Source organism: Primulina tabacum, chromosome 13 (assembly GCF_025594145.1).
Source record: "Primulina tabacum isolate GXHZ01 chromosome 13, ASM2559414v2, whole genome shotgun sequence".
NCBI classification, from domain to species: Eukaryota; Viridiplantae; Streptophyta; class Magnoliopsida; order Lamiales; family Gesneriaceae; genus Primulina; species Primulina tabacum.
The window spans coordinates 24,209,528-24,234,032 of NC_134562.1; the positions used below are offsets into that span (position 1 = coordinate 24,209,528).

Here is a 24,505-nt window from a genome sequence, read left to right on the forward strand (position 1 = left end):
GGTGTGCTCAAAGGAGGCTTGTAGATTTGTCTATATTTCAAGAGCCAAGTTGTTTACAACTTGGTTGGAGCCATCATCAATCTCAAGAGATTGATAAGTAATTTCTAAAACACCCTATGAATGTCATATGTGTTTTTATGTATTTGCTAAACACTATAGTGGTTGAGGTGCTCGGTTTTTGCTAATTAAAAATTTTGAAACTTCCGTTGCGCCTTCGGGCATCTTAAACGATCCCATTTCAACACCAAGCTTGAGAATAGATAGTTCGATTGTTGCTTGCTCAACTGCTCTTCTCACCTATTTATAGGCTTCTCTTCAATGGTAACTTTAAATGTAATTTTAATCAATCTATCCGTTGATTGCCACGTCAATATTCTTCTGACAATCGTACACTGTAAGCTCTGAAATGCGGCGTTCCACTACGAGTTGGAGTCTGCTTTGTACCGTTGTCGGTTGAATGTCCTTTTCAACTGATGACGTGTACAACTGAATGATCAACTGATAAGCTCACAACTGAATATATCAACTGGTCAGTTTCCAACTGATCAGTAAGTTGTCTTTGATAGTTCAGCTAGTTTCAGTTGCCTTCGATAATCTACGCCAGTTGATTTTTGTAGTTCGGTTACTACAATTAACTTGATCAGTTAGTCCAATTAATTTTTCACTTAGTTTGTCAAACCACCGAAAATAAGTTTCCAACACACACTTATATACTTTGTGAGAAGAACATAACTTTCATTATGTCTTCAAACAAATAATTTTCATCTTTTAATCAAAATACTTCTTTAAATGAAATACATCCATGGTCACTTGAAAGAGCTTCCTTGAGCATCTTCTAGATAATAAGCTCCCGAGCTAACCTTCCGGGTTATTTTAAAAGGTCCTTCTCACCGAGCTTCCAATTTTCCAACATCTCCAGCTGGATTAACTTTCTTCATGATCAAATCTCCTACTTGAAAGTCTTGGATCCGGACTCGCTTATTATATGATTTTATAACCCGGCCTAGGTAAGCTTCCATTCGAATCAGAGCTTGCTCTCTCTTTTCTTCCACCAAATCCAATTCCATTGCCCGGATTTGATCATTATCATCCGAGTAAGATTCTACCCGGGCAGAAGATTGTCCGATTTCAACCGGAAGAACTGCTTCAGAACCATACACTAGATTAAAAAGAGTCTCTTGAGTAGGTGCCAGGGGAGTAGTTCTGTAAACCTAGAGAACACTAGACAATTCTTCCACCCAGTCTTTTCCTTTGCCATGTAGCCTGGTTTTCAAGGCTTACACAATAATATGTTAACAACCTCTGTTTTACCATTGGCTTGAGGATAAGCAACAGAATTGAAAGACTGGGTGATTTTCATTTCCTGGCACCAAGCTGTGATCTCCTTTCCCTGAAACTTCCTCCCATTGTCTGAGATTAGTATCTTGGGGACTCCAAATCGACATACAATATTCTTCTACATAAACTTCAAAACTTCCTGCTCAGTAATCTTTGCCAGGGGCTCGGCTTCTACCCATTTAGAAAAATAATCACCTGCTACCAGCAAAAATTTCTTCTGAGCCCGGGCTATTGGAAAAGGACCAACAATATCAATGCTTCATTGATCAAAGGGACAAGATGCCCAAATAGGCTTCATGAGAGTGTCCGGGCTGTGCTGAAAATTAGAGTGATGTTGACAACCCTCACAAGCCCGGACTACTCGTGCAGAGTCTTGGCTAATAGTAGGCCACCAAATCCGACGAGCATTGCTTTATGGGCTAATGTTATTCCTCCGAGATGCTCTTCGCAACACCCTTCATGAATTTCTCGGAGGACATAATCCACCTCTCTCGAAGATAAGCACTTTAACATATGCCCTTGAAATGATCTCATGTACATGATATTATTCAAGAGAACAAACATGAGAGCTTGTCTCTCGAGCTTTGTCTTAAGATAATTCATTGCTTATAATAAAATTGATCAGGGATGTCATTCAAGAATCATCTGGTACTGGCAATGTCTCTTATTCAATGGAGAGGACTAGCTGGAAAACATGCAATACTTCTCGGGTACTGACCTCTGACAAATAGGCGGCCATTTTTGCCAAAGCATATGCTTCCCCATTTTCGTCACGGGGGTATCTGCTCAATACTCCAATCCACAAAAACTTCGGCATGGTCTTTAATGAGCTTGAGATATTTAAGCATCCTATCATCCTTAGCCTCATAAACACCATTTATCTGTTGAGTAATCAGTTGTGAATCAGGATATAAAATGATCTGGGAAGCTCCAACTTCCCGGGTAGCTCAGATACCGGCGAGAACTGCCTCGTACTCTTACTCATTGTTGGTCACCTGGGAGTCAATTCTCAGTGCCAGTTTTATCTTCTCTCCCAGGGGAGCTACTATCATGACTCCTATACCACATCCCAAAAAGTTAGACGCCCCATCCACAAATACCCTCCAGACCTCCTCTTCATCTTGTTGGACCATCTCTGATAAGAAATCTGACAAGGCCTGTGCTTTGACGATAACCCGGGGCCTATACTCAATATCATACTCACCCAACTCGACTGTCCACTTGATAATCCACTTGGATACTTCTGAATGAGTCATAATCCTCCCGAGAGGACTATTAGTAGGCACAATGATTTGATGCGATAGAAAATAAGGTCGCAGTTTCCAGGCAGTCGTAACAAGAGCGAGGGCTATCTTCTCTACTTCACTGTAACGGAGCTCGGGACCTCTTAGAGCATGGCTGACATAATAGACAAGCTTCTGATCAGAGCCTTCTTTTTTATCAATACTGAGCTGACACTCTATAGTGGATAAATAAACAAATAATTTCTCCACGGGCTCTGGCTTCACTAAGAAAGGAAGCACTGCAAGATAGTTCTTAAGATCTCGGAAGGCTTGTTCACATTTCTCATCCCATCCGAACTGCTGTGCCTTTCGCAAGACCTGGAAAAATGGATAACTTCGATGTGCTGACCGGGATATGAACCGGGAAAGAGAAGAAATTCTCCCGGTCAATTTATGAACTTCTCGGACAGATCGAGGAGATGACATATTCAGAACGGACTTGACTTTCTGGTGATTCACCTCGATCCCCCGGTCAGTAAACACAAAACCCAAAAAATTACCACTCTTCACGCCGAAGATACACTTGGCCGGGTCAAGCTTAACCCCATACTGCATGAGAGTGGCAAAAGTCTCCTCTAAATCAGAAATGAACCCAGCAACCTCCTTGGACTTACCCAAGATATAATCCACATATACCTCGACATTCCTGCCCAACTGTTTCTCAAAGACGTTTTTCATGAGACGCTGATAGGTGGCCCCGGCATTTTTTACCCAAAAGGCATGACAACATAGCAGAATGTGCCTCCCGAGGTGATGAAGATGGCCTTGTCTTGACCATTCTTGGCTAGGGTAATTTGATGGTACCTCTGGTAAGCAACCATGAAACTGAGCAGTTCATATCCAGAGGTGGAATCCACCAATTGGTCAATTTTGGGCAGCGGATAATGGTCTTTGGGGCAAGCTTTATTGAGATCCCGGAAGTCCACACACATCCTCCACTTCCCGGTGGATTTTGGAACCAACACCATATTCGAGAGCCAAGTAGAAAATTGTATTTCCCGAATGTGACCGGCCTTCAGCAAATCTTTAACATGTACATCAATCACTTTGTCCTTTTTCAGGACCAAAGTCTCTTCTTTTGCTTCACAGGTTGAGATCCCGGGAGGATGTTCAACTGATGCTCCGCTATCAGGGGTGAGATCCCTACCAACTCCTGCTGGGACCATGCAAAAATATTAAGATTAATTTTTAAACAATTGATCAAACTGACTCGGGTGAATAAATCAAGGTCTCGAGCCACGCGGATCTCCTTGCCTGGACCGATCTCTACCACCTCCTGCTCATCTTCCGCCACAAAGTGCACTTCTCCCTTCTCTACCACTCTATCCATCTTCTCACAACCCTTTACTTTCTTCCCCTCCTTTCTTGCTCTCTTCTGATTAACCCGAACCGCTTCTACATAACACTTACAGGAAGAAGGCTGATCCCCCCAGACTTCCCCCACTTGGCTTCCCACCGGGAACTTAATTTTTTGGTGATAAGTGGATGCTACGACTCTTAGCTCATTCATGGTCGGCAGCCTAAAAATAATATTATATAATGACGTGGCATCCACCACAGTAAAAGTGGTCATCACCTTCTTCTTCGGCTCCCCGGTGCCCAAAGATAAGGGCAGGACAATCTCCCCTTCTGGATAGACAGCATGGCCAGCAAAGCCAAAAATTGTTGTGTCTACTGCTTCCAAATGGTATCCCTGCAAATCCATTTGTATGAGGGCCTCCTTGAAAATAACATTGACAGATCTGCCCAAATCCACGAAGACCCTCATAATATCATAATTTGCTACCCTGGCTTTAATTATCATGGTATCGTTGTGGGGAAGATTGACACACTTCAAATCTTTCGGGCCAAAAATAATCACTGCCTCATTCCTCCTCACCTCTTCCACCTCCATACAATCTCTTCTGCTTCTCGACTTATGAGCCCGATTAGAATCACCGTCAGTAGATCCTCCAGATATCATTTTAATTACCCCCAAGACAGGGGGCGAAGACTTCTTCCTCTTGGGCTCTGAATCTCTCCTTCCCCTCGGGGCATTTCTTGAATCTTCCCTGGCACTGGGCCGGGCTGCCGAGCTGGCCAAGGTGGCAACCTCGGCCTCTTGCTTGGTTGATTACGTCCCTAGACAAAGGGCGTGACATAAGCTCTTTTGAGAGTTTTGCAGTCTTCCATGTTGTGGTAACACACTTTATGAAGGGTGCAAAACCCCTTCTTTTCAGGCCTGGTATACTGTTGATATGGAGGCAAGTCCCTGCTACATTCTTGGACCTCCCGGTCCCGGATAATTTTCAAGGGAACATAATGAGAAAAATGTCCCGGGTCACTCCTTCCCGTCACCCTCTTCTCGGCCTTGGATACCCGGTCTCCTCTCTCTCTCTTTACCGACTCCCTTTTCTGCTTCTGGGTCTCCTCCATATTTATATACTTTTCTGCCCGAGCCAGCAAATCTTCAAAGTCCCCAGGCGTCTTCTTTGTTAGTGACCAGAAAAATTCACCCTCCCTCAAACCTTTTGTGAATGCAGTTGTCTTAGTCTCGGGGGCACAAGAAGGGACGTACAAAGCCACTCTGTTAAATCTTCGAATATAAGCCCTCAGACTCTCTTCCGGGCATTGTTTCACTTCAAAAAGACTAAATGCAGTCTTTTTGTATTTCTTACTGCTACTAAAATGGTGCAAAAACACCTTCTGAAAATCCTAAAAAAATTGAATACTCCGAGGGGCCAGTCCCTCAAACCATCTCAGCGCCGAGTCAACCAGAGTGGTCAAAAACACTTTGCACTTGATTCTGTCAGCATAACAGTGCAACATGGCCATATTCCTGAACCTGACCAGATGTTCCTCGGGGTCTGCATTGCCATCACAATCTTTAACTTTGGCAGACTTAAAATTCGCGAGAAGAGGTTCCCGGACAATAGCCTCAGAAAACGGACATCCCTTAATGACTACCCGGGAATGACTTCTACCCTCCTTCTGTCTCTCCAACACCCTCATCTTCTCTCTCAATTCTTTCAACTCCTCTACCACAGTCGGGGACTAGGACCCAGCACTTGATGAGAAAGATCCCTCCGGGCTACAGCTTTCTCCACCGCCTCGGATTTAATCCGATCCAACTCCTCCAGAGACAAAGTAATGACATTTGGAGGTCCTGGGGATGGAAGACCACCTTGTCCAGAGGCAAGCGCATCATCTCTTGGAACCCGGGAAGTATCTTGGTTGGTTCTTCTTGTAGGAGCCATATCAACGTCTTGAGCTCAATTTCTCATAGACGGTGCCAATGATGTGTTCAAGGTAAATCGGGTGAGCAAAGTTGGGGCAATATACCGGATGGTGATACAAGTGTGATGTTTTAGGAAAATGAACAAGGAAGATATATCTGTGAGGAAGGTATATCTCAGGCTTCCACCGCAACCTGCAAACAAGAAGATGAACTCGTGAATGGGCGCCGGAGGGGTATCCGGCATATCCACTCCGATGCTTAAGTCAGCAGGTGAAGAAGAAAAGTGAAGTGGCTTGTATATGTGGTGATATACATGAAAGACTCAAGAATTCAGAAATCCAGAATTTGTAAATGAGAAGTAAATCTGCTATTTATAATAGGAAATCTCATCATTACCTAGTTTTCAGTGTCCACGTGCTAAGTATGGTAAGGCGGCTGCTTATACCCTACTTTTGATGACTTCTCTGACCCGCCAAACCCATGTAGCTCTGACAGTAATGATTGCCAATCATAAGGTAGCCCATACTGATACACTCGAGTGAGGTGCGCTTCTCTAGGTAGCTCAGGTAGAAGGTTCCCGGGACCTTGCATGAGAGCCTGGGCTCTTGATTGCCCAGGGAGAAAATATCTCGGGCATCTCTTTTCCCAGCTGCTGAAGAAAACACTCTGCATATCTGCTCTGATTTGGGCTATCCCTTTAATTTCTCGGGTCATAGATGACCCGGACTCTTATGGGGGGGTATCATTGCCCTATGTAAATTGGATATGCCTGCATAGATCTGAAAGATGCCCTAATTGAGGCATCTTGTCCTAAACATTTTGTCCTCCTTGGCCTTTCCTAATTGGTGAAAGCCATCCTATTCTACATAACCTACAAACTCTTCGTGTGATGGATTTTAGAGTTCGCCGATGAAGTGATTAAAAGACTTCCAAATCATAAAAAAATTGAGGGTTAAGTATTGTTTGCCAACGCATGGCATCAACAATCTTGTCCACCTACACCAAGTGATGAACTATCAGCAAAATTTCCTGAAATTCAAGAATATATATTAATAAATATTTATTTTTAATTAATTATGGTTGTTCATCAAGAAAAATAATAACATATATAATTTATCTGAACCATACCTGTTACACATCTCCTCCTCAAATGCTCTTGTTTTACGATTTTCTTTCATTGCCTTTTGCAATGCTCTATTTTCTACCTCTTCTAAAGTTTCTTCATTGATATTATCAAATCTATAATCATCCTCACTGCTACTGGCACTATCGAATTCATGTATGTTATGTTGAATTGCACTTACTGAAATTAATTTTTTTATTTATTGAATCACAAAGCATATCTTTGTTATATATCGAAATTCTCACAACCCTCTCAAAATTGAAATATACTATTAAGAAAATTTTGGGTTATAATCAATTAAAATTTTGAAATTTTTTCAATTGGAGGTACATATGTTAACCCAAATTAAAATCAAATTTCTTCAAAGCTTACTTTAGAGTTACATATTATTTAACATCAACTAAAATACATCAATTAAAATCAATCTTTTACAATCAATTTAATTATTTTGTTATTACACATTCTGATGAAAGTTTCCCAATATAAATAGCTAAATCTCTGTGTAGCTCTTCTTTCTTTGATGGATAGAGCGAGAAGTAGACTTGAGATTCACCATCTTAGATAAATTGATGTGTTTTCCAACATTCTTAGTCAAATTATTTGTTAAACATATTAAATTATGTATACGATATAGATGAGAATAAAATCACAATAATAACTGAAATATAAATTTATTGAAAAATGATACATTGACATATAATTATATGGCAATATTAATATAGAAAAATACATGCAAATGTTAAATCATCGAGACTAATACCAAGAAGAGTGACGTGCATGAGCTAAATCATCGGTATACTTTCCCTCGAGATTCAACTGAGAAAATCAATCTTCACCATATGGTCGTGGATATATATTAGTGTTGTATTGTCCACCAAGATATTGATTGAATTGGGGGTTCGAAACGGAGTCGGTGTGGTGTAATGAATGTGGATTTAATAAACCTTCATAATGATGATGATGGTCTCCAAATTCTCGATGCCCAAAAGAATTACTAGCCTCACTTGAAGATACATATCCATGGTCATGATGTCTAACATTACCTATTGCGAATGATTGAAGGTCATGATATCTATTTTGTCCACTATTACAATACCCTTCAACTTGATTATTCATGTGATTGATATATTGAGATGACTCATAATCAAATCCATAATTTCTAATTCCTCTTGCATTAGAAGAAGAATGATCATGTCTAGTCCTATATGAAACGTCCCTGATTTTTTTGAACTTTAAAATTCTACTAAATTTTTTTCTTACATAAAACATGAACTTCGAACCCTCATTTAAAATCAAACTCAATATTTTAAATCTCAAATGCAAAAATCCATAAATCGTTAACCACCAAAATCGTACGTTAATTTTAAAATAATCCAAAAACTAAATTTTAAAATAAAGCATAAAATCTCTAATAAAATAACCCTTAAAATCTTTACTTTAAAATCTGTAAATCTTAAGCTAATGCGGAAAATAAAAGTTCCTCGGGACTATAATGTCGGACCTGATCCACTCAAGCATCAGCGTCTCTCTAAAAATCATCATTACCTGCGAACATTCAAATCTAGTGAGTCTAATAACTCAGCACGTTCTAAACATAAGTAAAAATAATATATATACAGACACATACAACTTTAAAATAAATATTTTAATAAAATAAACCTACGTAAAAACTCGTAATCATAGGTAAATCATAAATCAATAAATCATAAAGATTGTCATCATCGTCTATCATTTTGGGTGAAGTTTGATCTTTGAAAGTGACTATGATATATCATATCATCATGGTCGACTAATCGGTCCAGCTATACCAAGTACCTAGGGGCGGGACGTCAGCAACTCTCGTCACTGGGTCGTGGGCCAAATATGGAAATACGAACATCGGGCTCCCTCTGATTCTTCTCCTGTAAACGGGCTCCCTTTGGGGTCTTTTCCCTCACGATATCCCCAATCATATCTTTTATGTCACAATCAATTCACATCATCAAAATATTTTCCTTTTTTTATTTATAAAATTTCATATCCTTCAAAAATCGTAAAATAACATTTTTGGGGAAAAATCATACTATTTTTGCATATATCATAAAAATATCATATTTGCATCATAAAAATTTTAAAATATCATTTAGCATATATTATGATTCTTCGGGACATTGCCAGAGCTTTTGAACTACAAGGGACGTAAAATGATCAATTTACCCCTGGACTTCGAACTTGCGAATTTTGACATTTTCTTACTTTTATTGACTTGAACATATCCCATAACATCATATAAGCTTAAATTTGACTTCTGACATTTTTCTTAGACGTGAACCCGAGCTTTTCGATTTAATGACTTAATAACTAAACCGTGAAGCGTTTTAAATCCGAATTAATTCCAAACTTAATATTTTCTTCCCAAACTTTAAACATAAGCTTTTCATCCCTAAACTACCCCCATGAACCATGATTCCACACCCGTAGACCATGGTTCGAGTCCCTTATTTCTCCTTAGCCATTTTCGAACCTCTTTCTCTCAAACCAAGCCATTGCACCATTAACTCTTGAGCCACCCCCGAGACACCTTGGACCAGACCACCTAGCCACCCTGCTGGACCCTACCGGACAATCCCCTGACCAGCCGCACCAGCCCCTTCGCACCATACAACCTAGACGATTGAAACGTTCCAAAACATGCAAGGAAAACCCTAGCTGTCAATCCTCCACCATACACTTTCTTCGCTACTCTCCAGCCTTTTTTTATTACTTTAACAACACTTTTTATAATATTTAATGTCTCATAACTGCAGCATGTCCTTTAAAAACCATAACTCATCTCAAATGAGCGCGAAAACGTCAAAAATTTGAAAAATATTCATTCAACTATCAAATAATTTGATCAATATAATTTTCATGCTTTAAAACATAAAACACACATATTATGATTTTAATGGTGCAAAAAAAAAATTTAGAAACATAACTTTGAGTTTAAAACGCTCGAAATACGAATACCAAAACAGTAGAACGTCAGTGACAAACGGAGAACGATTTCTACCCTTTTTCTACCTTTTTCTCTTCCAATCCCTACCGAAAACCCACCTTTAGATGTAAGGGAGACGGGTGATCGTTGTTGGAAGGAAGAACAAAGAAGAAAATCTAAAAACGAAGGAGAAAAAAAATCGAAAAATTCCTTACCCAAGATTCCCTTGTTTTGCCGATGCACTCTTTTCTTTCCCCTTCAATTCACGTAATTTGTAGGTCTGTGTTTCGGGTGTGTGTGTGTTTAGATGTTTAGATGTGTGTGTAGGACTCTTTTAAAAAGAATTTAAAAAGATTTTCCATGCACTAAATTAATTGGCTTACTTAACCCTAGTTTTTAAATAATTAATTAGGTCCATTAATATTAATAAATCATTAGGCCTTAAATTAAAAGGTTTAAAATAACTATTTCCCAAAATCCCTTATAAATTATATAAAATTCCTTCCTCACTAATTAATTTAAATTTGACCTTAAAAATTCAATAATTTTTAAAATATTTAAAATAAATATTTTCTTAACTAAAAATAAAATTTTAACTTTTAAATCTTTAACACCTTAATCTTCTTTGATCCTCTTTCCGGACCAACCACCGATATTTGTTTGAAAATATTTAAATTATTCAATCGAGCAAAATAACACAATTAATCATTTAGTCACTCAAAATATATCATTCATTCATCCAAAATCATTTAATATTTAGCAATTTAATAATTTTTATGCATGCGGTCTATGTGTACTGATTTTCGGGCATTACAAATCATCCCCCTTAAATAAAATTATTTTTTCAAAATTTGTCTAGTCTTGATTATTGTAAAGCTAAAGCTCCTTCATTAACTTCATACTTAATCTGATTGGCTTAAATTTTGCATTCTATTACGCTTTCGCTGCGTACTCTGATAAGGTATCTTCCATTTTTATGCATTTATACAAAGTTTCTCGATCTCAAAAAAATCAAAGATTTAACTAACTCTACATCATCTCATAAACCCTAAACTACCTTAAGCTGTTTTATATTCCCAAAGATTAGTTAATTGATTGATTTTACCTTAAGTCGTCCTGATTTTTTTATTTAATTTCCCCAAAATATATTTCTATCGCCAAACTCAGTTTCGATCCATAGTCATCATATATTATCCATGATTATAAAACACCTTAATGACTTGTTCATATTACAACCTCATTCATGTATATGCCAAACATATTGTCCTTAACACTATCATCAATTTTTTTTTTTTTTCTTAAATCTCAAGCATTCAAAATACTTAAATGATTCAAGCCTATCGAGTCACCATTTCACATTATGATTTCATTCTAAATACTGCTATAAAATCAACTTATATGTAACCTCGGAATTCAAGATTATGTCAAATGACCTTATACTTACAAAAATCTTAACACCCTAAGGAATAAAATATTTATCCACCTTCTAATATAATTTATTCTTAGTATCATATAAATGCAAAATTTATTATGTTACTCTTTCCTGGATGCATATCTATGTTTGTGACCTTTTTACGTAAGGTAGTTAATCTATTTGTTAAACTTAAAAATTAGAATACTTTATTTAACATGAAAATGTCATTCCTTAATTTATTGTAGTCAAGATAATTCAAGATCCTACATATTCAATTTAAGTTTTTAGAATTAAAAAAATCCCAACATATGCAATAAATATCTCCTGACAACAACTATACTTTCAATCGCCAATTAGAACCTGGATTCATGTAATAAATATCGTGCAAGCATTTAGAATCAATTAAATAAAACAATTAAGCAATTTAAACAATTTTGTATGCATGTGGTTTACGTAGGTTTGGTTTTTCGGACATTACAAATGGAATCCAGCTAAATGCGAATATTCAAGGTACAAACTACAAGCTACCTCACAGAGGAAGGTACAATAATAGACGTTGCAGCAAAGCTGAAAAGAGAAAAGCTTCAAGAACAGTTTTCATAATGAAAAGACATGTCCTAAAGAAGCACATGCAAATGCAACGAACATTATTATACAGTCTTCATATACGGTCAAATGAGTGCCTATAAATACCAGACCAAAACTGTTGAAAGATGATAACAACCACCACATCAACAACAATAAGATAGGAACTACAAGTGAATTCCAGTGTGTGAAGAAAACTGAGGGCACGCTCATTTCATATCAGCTTACTAGAAGCAGTTACCCCAGTTGTGTGAGAATATCTTCGTGTCGTATTGATTAGATCAGTTCTCACACTTTCACATACAAATCACTCACATATAAAGAGGGTTGAGTTTATTGTTTAGCTGAGTGAAATTTCACACAAAGACATTAAATATTGTGTTTGTAATCTTGGTATAAAGACGTTAAACATTATGCAGGTTGCAAGGTGCCGCATGCAATCTTGGGTGCTAGAAGTTGTAGTTGGGTGCTGCCCTTCTGGAGTAGGTTTGTACAAAAATTTGTATAAATTAAAGTTTTCTATTGGATTCTATTTGAGGTGGTAGAAAGAGTGATGTAGGAGCAGTTGAAGTCTCTGAACATCCATAAATATATCTCGTATCCTTAACTGTTTAACTATTGTTCTAAAACTGATTTAATCAGTTCAAGCTGATATTAATTCAGTTCCTCCCATAACTGAACTGATACAAGCCAGAACTAATCCTCATTACTTAGTTATTCAGTTAAAAGACAAGCTAAAAGCTTTAAACTATTCAGTTTTCTTAACAAATGATTATTTCGAATATTTCCGTTTAGTGTGAAAACCAGACTCAATTTAATTTATCAGCGTATTCATTCTTAAAATACAAGTTATTGTCATTGCAGCTTATGAAAAATATTGTGTTTGAAGCACCTTCAAATGTGTCAAAACCGATCTTTCAACCATTAAATAAAAAATTTAAAATTAGAATGTTTACATTATATACACATTTTGGAAACAAATCCATACTTATAAGAAGTATATATGTGCTAATATTTGTATACTTATTGAATAATAATTTAATTTGAAATTTAATCAATTTTTGACGACAAATCTTTAATATCTTGATCCTCTCCCATTATAATTGTATAGCTATTTATTCTGATTAATATATCACACAATAATAAAAAGTAGAGTTATATTAACATTGCCCCTAACAATCAAAATCTATGTTAGTTATCCTTGTTTCCTAAATATTTGTGAATTTGGAAAATTTTTAAATCAATTTAATTTTATAATATTCTATTTTGGGACGGGTGGCGTGCCGATATTTATGCCACACCACCTCACCTGGGAGGAATGAAGAAACCTCCATCTTCTCGGATTTATTCTGCTCCTCAACAGAGGATGATTTGACAAAGGCTGCTCAAATGTGGAGCATAAAAACAAGTTATGGTTCGTCGGTCTAATGCATCAACTGAATACTCACAATCACTGCTATCCGAAACATAGCAATGTCTACATACGTTGTCTCACAACAGAAGAAGCTGATGTTTACTGTGACACCAGTTGATAAAGATCTTCACAAGATCCTTTCTGAGCTATTAGCTCCGTCCCAAAAGCACAAAAGTTATTGGGATTCTCTGGAGATACATAGTTCCGCATTGTAAAGCATGATGCAGTATAAGAATCTGGCTACACTTGTGCATCCAAATTCAAATTTCAAAGAGAAAAATCAAAACATCAAAACATACATACTTGTTTATAATTTATGAGCCACACTAGGAGATGTCCGTCATCAAGAAGAGAAAACCGAAATATTTATCAACTTAAGAAACAAATGGAATCGATTTTCCGAGCAGTGAACCTCAGGAAGTATAAAGCGGCTCGGGATCCACAGTTCTTCTAATCCTGACAAATATTAATGTGGAAGCATAGTCAAATGACATGTATATAAAGCTCAATACAAATTCAAGAAGCTGCTGTCTATGCTATATCATTATGGATATAAAATGAAATACAAGTTTTCAGATCTCTTGTTCCTTTTGGAGGCCTCCCAACCTTAAATCGGGGTCTTGTCTCGACTTGGTTTGCAAGGAACAAATTCAATCATATAAACATCAGAAAAGCACAAAGGTCTTACATTGAAATCATACAAAAAATTATACAATTAGATAATTCAGGTAGAAATTACAAGCAGTGATAATAGTGTCGATTATTTTCAAGAAGTTTCAGTTTCACAAGATTAAGAATATACATATCAGGTTGACTATTATCAAGAAGTTTCAGTTTCACAAGAATAAGAATATACAGATCAGGTTGTTTTCATTAAGGCACGTTCTCTTCATTCTTTATCTGAAGATTGGGATAGTAAAGTGTAACGCCCAAAATCGTTCACAAAAGTGACAAGCCTATTTTAACTTTAATTATGTGAATTTAATTGATATGCTAAATGTTTAATTAAAATTCTATGGATTTTCTTGCTAACTGGACTCGAACGAGAACAACAAAGGTATCATATAAATTCTAGATTTTTTCTTTTCGGAAGATTATATAAATTGTAATTACAGGGAATTAGAAACAATAACTTAAATTTCCTAATAAAAGGATTTAAGAGCTAGCAGTGTTCCCTTTAAATTTAATTATGTTTAGTTTCAAAACAATATATATATAAATATATATATATATATATATATATATATATATGGAAGGAGAAATATTAAAATTGAGTTCAGCTTTTTTTTAAAAAATATAATATGTATTTTTTTAAAAAAAAATATAGTAGATTAAATAAAATTATGAATAATTACATCCTTAATCACCCACAAACCGTATTCACATAAAAAAAGAGAGGGAGAAAAGAGAAGGGGGAGATTGGGTTCTTAGAGGAGTAGAATTTGATTCAACTTGTGGATTTTCAAGGAAAACGAATGTTCTTCAGCCGTTCTTCAGCCGTTCTTCAATCCCCAGTGCCAAAACGCGAACCATCTCACTCTTAAACTCAAGGCAAGTGATGTTTCCACCTTTTGACACCCAGTTGAATCATAGTATGAACTTTTTGAATTTTCTGTGCATGATTAATGATGTGACGGTAAATTTTATGGGTTTTAGTGTTTATGAAAATTTTCTAATTCTTTATGCAAGTTTGATTCCCTTCTTGGACACATCGATTGAACCGTTTTAAATATTTTTGATTGAATATATGATGTGCTTTGATAGTATTTTTACAAGATTCATACGACGATGAAATTTTATTGCGTTTGAGATGTGTGCATATATATATATATAATATCGACGAACAAACCTTTCCTAACGAAAAGGAAATTTGTAAATTGCTTGTCATTCAATCCACAGATTTTGGTGACATTAAGGGCATATGGTTAGGTCATATACAAAATAATGATTTTAAGATTGGAGTCCTTGGATGATTTAGCCTAATTAAACTTTGGGCAATAATATTTTGACACCTCCATGCCGATTGTGCATATTAGAAAGCTTGTTGCTTTCGTACTTCTCGTTTTCTTTCTTTAGCAACACATATGCAAGTAATAATTGTGATTTTCTACTGAAGTTAGATGGTCTCGGTTGAGGTGTTGGTCCGGGCAGGGTGAACAGTGCTCGGGTAGCTTGTTGAAATTTTATAATTTCCAGGTAGCTCGTTGAGTTTTTTTTTAGATCTCCGAGCAGCTTGTTGAGATTTTAAAACTACTGGGATGCTGGTTGAGATTTAGGGTAGCTTGACATTGGGATGTCGAACGAAAATTTAAACGAAAAAGTTTAATGAAGTTTTTATAAACTGACACGAGCATGCATTTATTTGACTACGAAAAATTTGACTAGCATGGGTTTAGAATATTGGCGTTGAATCGATATGCCGTAGCCAATGGACTGGCACGGGTAAGGGACGTAAGTCGATGTGCCTTGCTGAATGATTGTTCATGGGCGTGGGACCTTATGGGGCCCATTGCAAATTTTCTGGATCCATGGATATTCATGGTTTGGCCAAACATATTTGACTGTTGGCTGTTAAAGGTTTGATTGTGTCATTGTTGGTAAATGTTTTCCTGTATTAGTCAGAAATGTTGGACTAAATTGGGATTGATTACAGTTAGATTGTCGGAAGTTTTAATGATAAGCTTTGCCTGATTTTCCCTGTGAGGTTGATAGAGGTATGTATTAAGCTTTGCCAGATTTTCCTATTAGGTAAAGTTGATAGAGGTATTAGCTTTGCCAGATTTTCCCTGTCAGGTATAAATATTGTGAAGGAGTTAACGGGCTTATGTGATGTGCTTATTGTTTCTAAAATTTTACAAGGAAGTTGACGTTATTTTTCATAAAAATACATTTGTTTATTATGTATTATTTTGTATCATAAAAAGAACTAGCTAAGTATTTATACTCACAAAGTTCAACAGGTGCAGGTAACGATGATTGAGATGACGTGGATGATCGAATGGATTCACACATGTCAGATGTGCACTATCTGAGACCTTTCGTTTTCCGTAATAAGTTTGACGGGAGTTGATAAAAGAATAATATTTGATGGACATGTTTTAACCTTTTATCAGCAAGTTTTGCACTTAAATTATCCAAGGAATTGGCATGAAAGTGTGGCTTATCGAGCGGATTTACGTGTCTTTGACTGTTGTTTATGTCGCTGCAGGAATCAAGCATGGGCCGCGTAACTTGTGACCAACAAGAAATAAATTAAATTTTGAAATGGAAGAATGAAGGGCCGAGCAAGAAAGCAGAGAAAGCGCGAGTGCAAAAAAAAAAATTAATGAACAGTACCGCATGCATACAGCGCGGCCGCACATAACAAGTAGCTCGCGCGCGAGATTCAGCGCAGCTGCACGCGCATAGTAGAGGTACAACGCAGAATTTGACGGAGTTTTCTTAGGCTTTCGCAACCATTCACACATTTATAAAAATTTAAACACTAGCCACAGAAGGGGAAAAAAAAAAAGAAGGCCGCAGTCACACACAAAAATCGAGAGAACGGGAAAGTGAGCGAGATCGAAGAACGAAGACTAAGAGTGCATCTACTGGGGACGAAGTCGCAATTCTGATTCGATTCTTCTTCCCTTATTCTTACTTAATTTTAGTCTATTAGTGATGTTAAAGAACATGAATTTATTTTGTCGTTTTTCATTCATTACTAATCTATTAAATCTAGAGGACGACGTAGCTTGGTCTAATATTTATTTATGAATTGTTGATTTACATTTCGAATTACTCATTTGTTTATGAATATTTTCCGGATCTTATTGCTTTCAATTACTTGATCAATAATTGAACTGCCATATTTATTCGAGAACTATCACTCAGATCTATCACTCGGGAGAGGATATTTTGAATAGGAACACATGAAAATATATCGTTGGTGTTTATAGACTTCGGAAGGTCTATAACTCCAACGATTCCATTAAAAGAATTATTGTGCTATTGAAATTATCTATGGTTTGATTGTTGATAGGGATATTGAAATCGACTTTAGATAATTGATTCATACGCACCACTTGGGAAAGAGAGTATGAATAGTTGAAAATTTTTGGGTAGTAAACAGGTTGAAATAACAGATGTCAATTATAATTTTAATAAGTGAAAACCAAGTGAAATCATACCTCTAGATTCTTATTTTCAGTTATTTTAATTTGTTTGTGTGCTTTCATTAATTTTAATTCATAATTAACAACGAACATTTTATTAAATTTTCTAAATAAAATCTGATTATTTTAATTGTTGTAATTAATTTATAATTAAATTACATTCCCTGTAGTATCGATATTTGTGCTCTACAGAGTACTAAAACTTGACATCATACACTTGCGGATAGCAAATATTGCAACAATATCATTTTATGATTGCTGAATATTATTTATTTTGCTAAGTGGGGTTCGAATTATGGATTTAATTGTTTAGAGGGCTATGGTTTAGAGAAGACTTCCTACTATTTATTTTCTAAGTTTATGAAGTTGCTAGAATTTTTGGGGAGTTACAGAGGGAGCAGAATATATTTTATTTCATGAGCTGTTTGCTTGCTCTTACTTGCATGGGTAATTATTGTAGGATCTTGTGGGTAAAATTTCAAGTAGACATGTTTTAAATTCATTTGTTGCATGCTGAACTGTCTTATGTTTAAATGGTTATAAAATAAATTGAAGGTCATTTCATAAAGTCACGAATTGGCAATCAGAAAAAATAAGAAAACAAAGTGACAAACATGATATGTTAATATCTTGTCACTCACCAATTGTCCGGAGACCATCTGCAGCCATTAGTATCAATCACGTGCAAGCTATACGCATGCCGCGATGTTGAGGACTTGTTCTCAAAACTGCAGAATAAATCCCATAAGTAGACTATGCAAAACAGCAGAACAAGAAAATAATTTTGTGTTCTATACATGCAACACACCTCTGGTGAATTAAATCTCCATGAATGACAACCAGTGTCCCAGCTTTCACTTCAATAGGGACGAAATCCTTCAGCTCGTAGGATGGAGATGGCTTATCAAAGTGAACCCCCTTTTCGTCTCTGATGAATCTTCTCACTAGACCGTCTAAATTAATTTTGTAAAGAAATCAGAACCAGAGGAAACTTTAGCACGCAACAAATTTTTATACCTTCAGTAACATCTGAGATTGTGCAAAAATGAATTGTGAGAAAGGGGACACCTTTATGAGATCCGGGAATAGCCCAGAGGCAGCCATTTGTAGTTGTGGCATCTTCTAGAGATAGCCAAAGCCCCGTGCAAGTCGTTGGATCCGTATGTAGAAAAGAATTGTCTTGATGTGGTAGTACTTCTCCACCAATTCCAGGTTGCTAGAAAAAAAAAACATTAGGATCTGAAAGAACCAAATGGGAAACTCTAATTTTGTGAAATTTCTCAGACTTTTCTCAAAATCTAATGCCAGCATGTACAAACAATATCCGAACCAGAAGGAACTAGGAGAAAAGAGAGCAATAGAGGGGAAAAGCAAATGTTATCAGTGAGTATCTGCCACAGAGGAATGATACGACACTAACCAGATCTCAATCTCATATAAAGATGCAAATGAAACAGAAAATCCATAAATCTTCTCTGGAACGTCCCAAGCATGATTGGGAAATTTATGAATATAATCTGATACGATCAAATTCACAGAATAATATCTACCGGATTATACAGAGTACACATTCGTATACTATTAATCAGCTTGGACATGCTAATTTCCTGGTACAATATCAAACTAAGTACTATTTTTATTTATTCATAAAAAGTATTTCATCTGTACAGAAAATAAAAAGAAGAAAAAACTAAGAAACTAGAATATTAATGCATAGTTTGGTAACAAAAGAACAAACAATACAATATCTATACTCACTTAAATGCCAGTAAAGTCTCCCCCCACCAGGAACTAACAAAATTCATCAGCAAACTAGAAATCCTAATCTTTACACAGCGCAACAAGGGATAGTTCCTTCGATTTCCGAAAATCTCATATTTGTAAACATAAAAGATACAAAATGTGACAACTAGGTTCTTCTTGGGATCCTGTTTTGTACAAATCTAACATGGGCTGCTTCTAGCATGTGAATTGTCAGCCAAACAAGTAGTATGTCCTTTATACTCATGATGAAACATCACAAAATCTCGAACAAAAGAATGAATTGAAAATCTAGCGATGCAACTCATGATTACAAGTTAATGCACCTTGAAAATGTACATGGACTGAATTATTACTGGTCTTTGGTAACCCAAGGACAACATTAAACTTGACAATTTCTCTGAGCTCGAGAACCTCTTAAATTCAGGGTCTAGTTCATGCAATGCTGAAAAAAAGCAAATAACACAATATTGTCAGGAAAACCAAGATTCATACCATAAGGGAGAAGCCAAATTAGCGGCCAATATACATAATCAAAATGAGATAATCAATCATACCATGACCAACTTTATTTATTGAGGCTTGCTTTGCTTGCTTCAAGTTACCATCATCATCAAATGCTTTTTCTGTCAAATTGCAAAGCAAGGGCACTTCTTTTAATCAGAAATTTCCAAAAGCCCATATATGTTGTTAGCAGAGCACCAATTCTCAAATCAAAAATTTGTATAAAATTTCATAATAATTTTTCTATACCAATAAATATTGTTCAGCTCTTCATTGGCACCGAGTTAGAATAATAGAACATAATTCATATGCATAAAATAACAGTGAAGCCAAGCAAGTCGAAAACAGATATTATAATTTTCACTCAAAAGCCAAATACAACACAAGGGAATCAATAAGAATCGAATTACGCTATCATAAATCCATACCTTCAAAGAAAAAAGAAATCTTCTCAACGCTCTCGTAGAAGTAATCATCCGAAGTTTTTTGCTAAACCCAGATCAATAAACAGAAAGGGAAATTAAGAATTTATTGCTTGTTCGATTAAACATTGAAGTAAATATAAAAAAAAATCTCGAAAAATCAATGAAAAGAAAATATCTACTTGGTTCTTGGTGGAGAAAATTGAGGCTTTGCCGGAAGCGTCGAATTCATCAAGTAAATAATCCATTCTTAATCTGAGAGATTTTATTTCATCTGGGCTGCAAAAAGATTCCAAAACCAAATATCCATTCGAGTCGAAAAACTGAAGCTGATCCGAAGTCAAGTTCTTGGCGATTACCATCATAAAAAAAAATTGGGGTTTGGCTGAGAGTCGAAATTTGAGTTGAGATTTATGTTGATCAGCTCAATTTATTTATAAAGAAAATCAAGTCAAAATTCGCATAAAATTTTGACCATAGTTAATTATTTATTTAATTTTAATTCTAATTCCTTCACCGCCGTTGAGAGAAAACCTCGTAATTATACAATTATGTATTTGTAAATTTAATTAATTGTAATTGTAATTCCAAAATATATATTTAAAGGGGAGTAGGTATCTTGTTATACGGTCTCACGAATCTTTATCTGTGAGACGGGTCAATCCTACCAATATTCACAATAAAAAGTAATAATTTTCATGGATGACCAAAATAAGATATATGTCTCACAGAATACGACCCGTAAGACCGTCTCACACAAATTTTTGTCTTTAAAGGGAGTTGATATTACACTCTATTTTGTGTTATCTATATACTACTTGATGTGTATAATATATATTAAATTTATTCATAAATTGAGTACAAATAACAAAAAATAAAATATAAATATCAACTCACATATTTGAATCTTAATAATTAATAATAAATTATAATAATTTTGAAATTTTCTTGATAGTTATATTTTGATAGGGAAATTTTTGTTCATATTTCCGATGATCACATGAGACTCACTATAAATGTTATATATACAAACAAGAATTCAAGATCTATACATATCTATCTATATATAAAAGCACATTTTCTATCAAATATAGAAATATCCCGCCAAATTGATTAGTTAAAAAAGGAAATACAAGTGATATATTTTAATTTATTAATTTCGGTTCAAACTACTGACTTGAGCCTTTATGATTCAAATAAATGGTTCTATATTTCTCATTGTTAAATACATTAAGTCTGACAAAATATCTTTTTTCAATAATAAATCAATAAATTACGACAGCAGTCTTAATTCCAGTCTTTTGGGCTGCCTTAGCCTTATTTGAATTTGAATTCAAATAAGGCAGCTCAAGAGCCTAAAATAAAGACAGAACGTTTATAAATATTTGATAAAATATTAGTCATTTTTACATATTCTGTCAAATTCAATATCACGATTCTCAAATCTCAAATTCAAAAATACCTCCATTGTTCAGCTCCATCTCTTAGGTGAACCCTACGAAGACACAATGGTGACTTAAACTCAGATTAGTTCGAAGCTATGAAGTGCCTGTATTTCAAAAGGACACATATAGTTTAGAATATGTCTTTCATGATCGAGAAGTAAGAATATTTATTTCCTTATTCGACGTCAATTTAAATTATTCTGTATTATCTATTATGAAAGTTTATCATATATGACAGGGTTCACGCATACATGCTAGCATTAAAAAGGATGAGGTGATGCAAAGGTTGAAACCAATCCACAGGGAAGGACATGTTTTTGCCATAAAAAATATGATAGTTGCAGAAAATGAAATGATGTTCGAGACCACAAAGAACAAATACAAAATTATTTTTATTGCAAACACTAATGTCTATGAAATTTTCTAAGATACATTTTGTAATGCCCAGATTCGATGACTTTCCTCACTGTATCAAGACGGATCTTTCCAGCGTGCTTATATTCTCACTTACACGCACCTTGAAAACTCCCCAGGGGTTCACCTATCCCAGAATTTTTCCAAGTCAAGCACGCTTAACTTTGGAGTTCTTATGTGATGAGCTACCAAAAAGAAGATGCACCTTCTTGATATGAGTAGTACCAATCAAATCTTTTAAGCCCTCCTCAACTGCTCTCTCTTTCCGGTGTAAGATCAATTCATTCATGTTCCCTCCGCCTAGAAGCCTGCCAGGATCCGCTCATTGTCCGTGCAACCTCATGGCACCGGCGATCACCCCCCGCCCTCTTCGACCCCGGGCCTCACATGCCCACCATCTTCCGCTTGGTTCGTCCTCGAACCACACCGTACTACGAGAGGTTGGCTCTGATACCAACTGAAACGTCTGCTAATCGTTTTACATAAAAAGTACTAGATATTTTTTTTCCTCCTCCTTAATCTCCATAATTCAAAATATACATATATATACTTTAAAATACCTTAACACTATTTTTAAACATAAACAATCAACTTACATTTGGAAACCAAAGGAAAATAGTTCAAATCGTAAAAATCGTCAAACATTTTATCAAATCTAAAAACATTATTTGAAAAGTATAGCACGTACTATAACCTTTTCAAAAACCACTCATAAATAAATCGTCGTAAAAATATCTTTAACATTACTTAAAATCATAAATCATAACTAGTGCGGAAAACTAGCGTCGGTCCTCGGGTTATGTGCACCTTCAGTCCAGTAAAGTCAACCATCAAGACCTACATTAACATTATTATCATAATCACCTGCATCAATCACACCTAGTGAGTTTAAAGACTCAACACACCATAATCTTGATAACAAGTAATACATATACAGATCACATACAATAGTGAAAAATATTTATACTTAAAATATCGTTTTCATGAAGATACATAAACTTTAAACATGAACATTTTCATAAACATTTTTATGATTCATAAACTTTAAAGATAAACATTTCCATAAACATAAACATCTTCATAAACGTTTTCATAAATATTTTCATATCATCCTCAACATATTCATATACATATTATCATCAACATATACGTATTCTTTTTTCCTTTCGTTGAATTCAGATCATTAATTGTAACTTTCGTGTTTCGTTTATGTGTTGGGCGATGGATCCATCTACATGTAGCCACAGTACTGTGCGGTGGGGATATCAGCGACATTTTCACCCGTCAACTGAGCCTTGGCCTTACGTATTAACATATCATCATATCATGTCATTGGAAATATGATCGTCGGGCTCCCTCTGAGGCCTTCTCCTGTAGACGGGCTCCCTCTGGGGCCTTCTCCCATAAATGGGCTTTCTCTGGGCCTTCTCCCGTAAACAGGCTCCCTCTGAGGCCATTTCCTTCACGACATCTCCAATCATATCATCATATTCTTATCAATAGAAATACGATCGTCTGGCTCCCACTGGGACCATAATGTAGAACCCGTAACTTAGACTACGTATAAGCCATGCATAATTCTAATATTTAAATTAAAGTGATTTTTATTGCTTGAGTATTTAAATTTAATTATTTTCCGTAGCAGTTTAAATTTTTATCATTTCAGTTAATTCAGTGAGGCCGGACTGGAGTTGGAGTTTTGAGATAGAATTTAAGATTCAGAAATCATTCCCAGAGTTTATTTTAGCTAGCTAGTAAGTTGATTTAAGTTAAAAATGAGGTTTAAGGAATTATTTAAGTTACTTGAGGTGGGTAAGAAATAAGTTCATTTAAGTTCCATAATTAAGGGATTAATTCACTAAATTATTTAAAGGATAGGTAAGGTTTTTAAGAGTTATAAATTTACTTAATAAACAACATTTTCCCTTCATTTTATGTCTAATTTTCGGCCACCTCTTAGTGGATAAACAATGTTATGCCAACTCACCTTTGACCCTTTCCTTGCCATCCCTTAACTTGATAATCTTTTCATTTAATAATCACCCTTAATTAATTAATATTAGATCATAATCAACCTACATCTAACATGTAAAAATCGGCCACTCATTCTAGATCCATCCAAGAAGCCATTTGATACCAACCAATTCAAATTTCAAAAAGAGGAGACTTGGTCATACCTTGGTATTCCTTTATTATTGGATCTCCCTCACCCTCCTAACCATTTCCCCTCCCCCACCACCGAATATTTGAGAGAATTTCAGAGCTTGATCGTGGGTTTAGTGAGGAAAAATCGATAGCTCATTAAGGGAAAAAAAAAATCGAGTGAAGAACAAGGTAGCAAGAACGCTCCACCCCTCCGCGCCGAATCGTCTTATTCTTTCGTTTTTCTTTCAAAACGAAACCAGGCATGCATATGTTCTTCCTTGACTCTTCAATCAAGTCCTATTATCATTATTTAACATTACATGATCATGA

At 35.7% G+C, this 24,505-nt stretch overlaps 3 protein-coding genes across 3 annotated transcripts; all 3 read right to left on the reverse strand.

Moving 5' to 3' along the window:
- Positions 1-3,328: 3,328 nt before the first annotated feature.
- Positions 3,329-4,584, reverse strand: LOC142521929 (uncharacterized). Its single transcript, XM_075625103.1, has 2 exons — positions 3,876-4,584; positions 3,329-3,774 (listed from the first exon to the last, which is right to left on the reverse strand). Exons 1-2 carry the CDS (start codon positions 4,582-4,584, stop codon positions 3,329-3,331), a joined length of 1,155 nt encoding a protein of 384 aa, XP_075481218.1.
- A 158-nt stretch (positions 4,585-4,742) lies between these two features.
- Positions 4,743-5,612, reverse strand: LOC142521930 (uncharacterized). The gene is made up of 2 exons (XM_075625104.1): positions 5,376-5,612; positions 4,743-5,315 (listed from the first exon to the last, which is right to left on the reverse strand). The coding sequence occupies exons 1-2, from the start codon at positions 5,610-5,612 to the stop codon at positions 4,743-4,745; spliced, it is 810 nt and encodes a 269-aa protein (XP_075481219.1).
- Positions 5,613-13,331: 7,719 nt separating this feature from the next.
- Positions 13,332-20,591, reverse strand: LOC142522815 (phytanoyl-CoA dioxygenase). Its single transcript, XM_075626362.1, has 8 exons — positions 20,354-20,591; positions 20,178-20,238; positions 19,803-19,871; positions 19,572-19,690; positions 18,553-18,700; positions 18,293-18,437; positions 18,126-18,212; positions 13,332-13,786 (listed from the first exon to the last, which is right to left on the reverse strand). Exons 1-8 carry the CDS (start codon positions 20,534-20,536, stop codon positions 13,744-13,746), a joined length of 855 nt encoding a protein of 284 aa, XP_075482477.1. The 5' UTR covers positions 20,537-20,591; the 3' UTR covers positions 13,332-13,743.
- Positions 20,592-24,505: the final 3,914 nt, after the last annotated feature.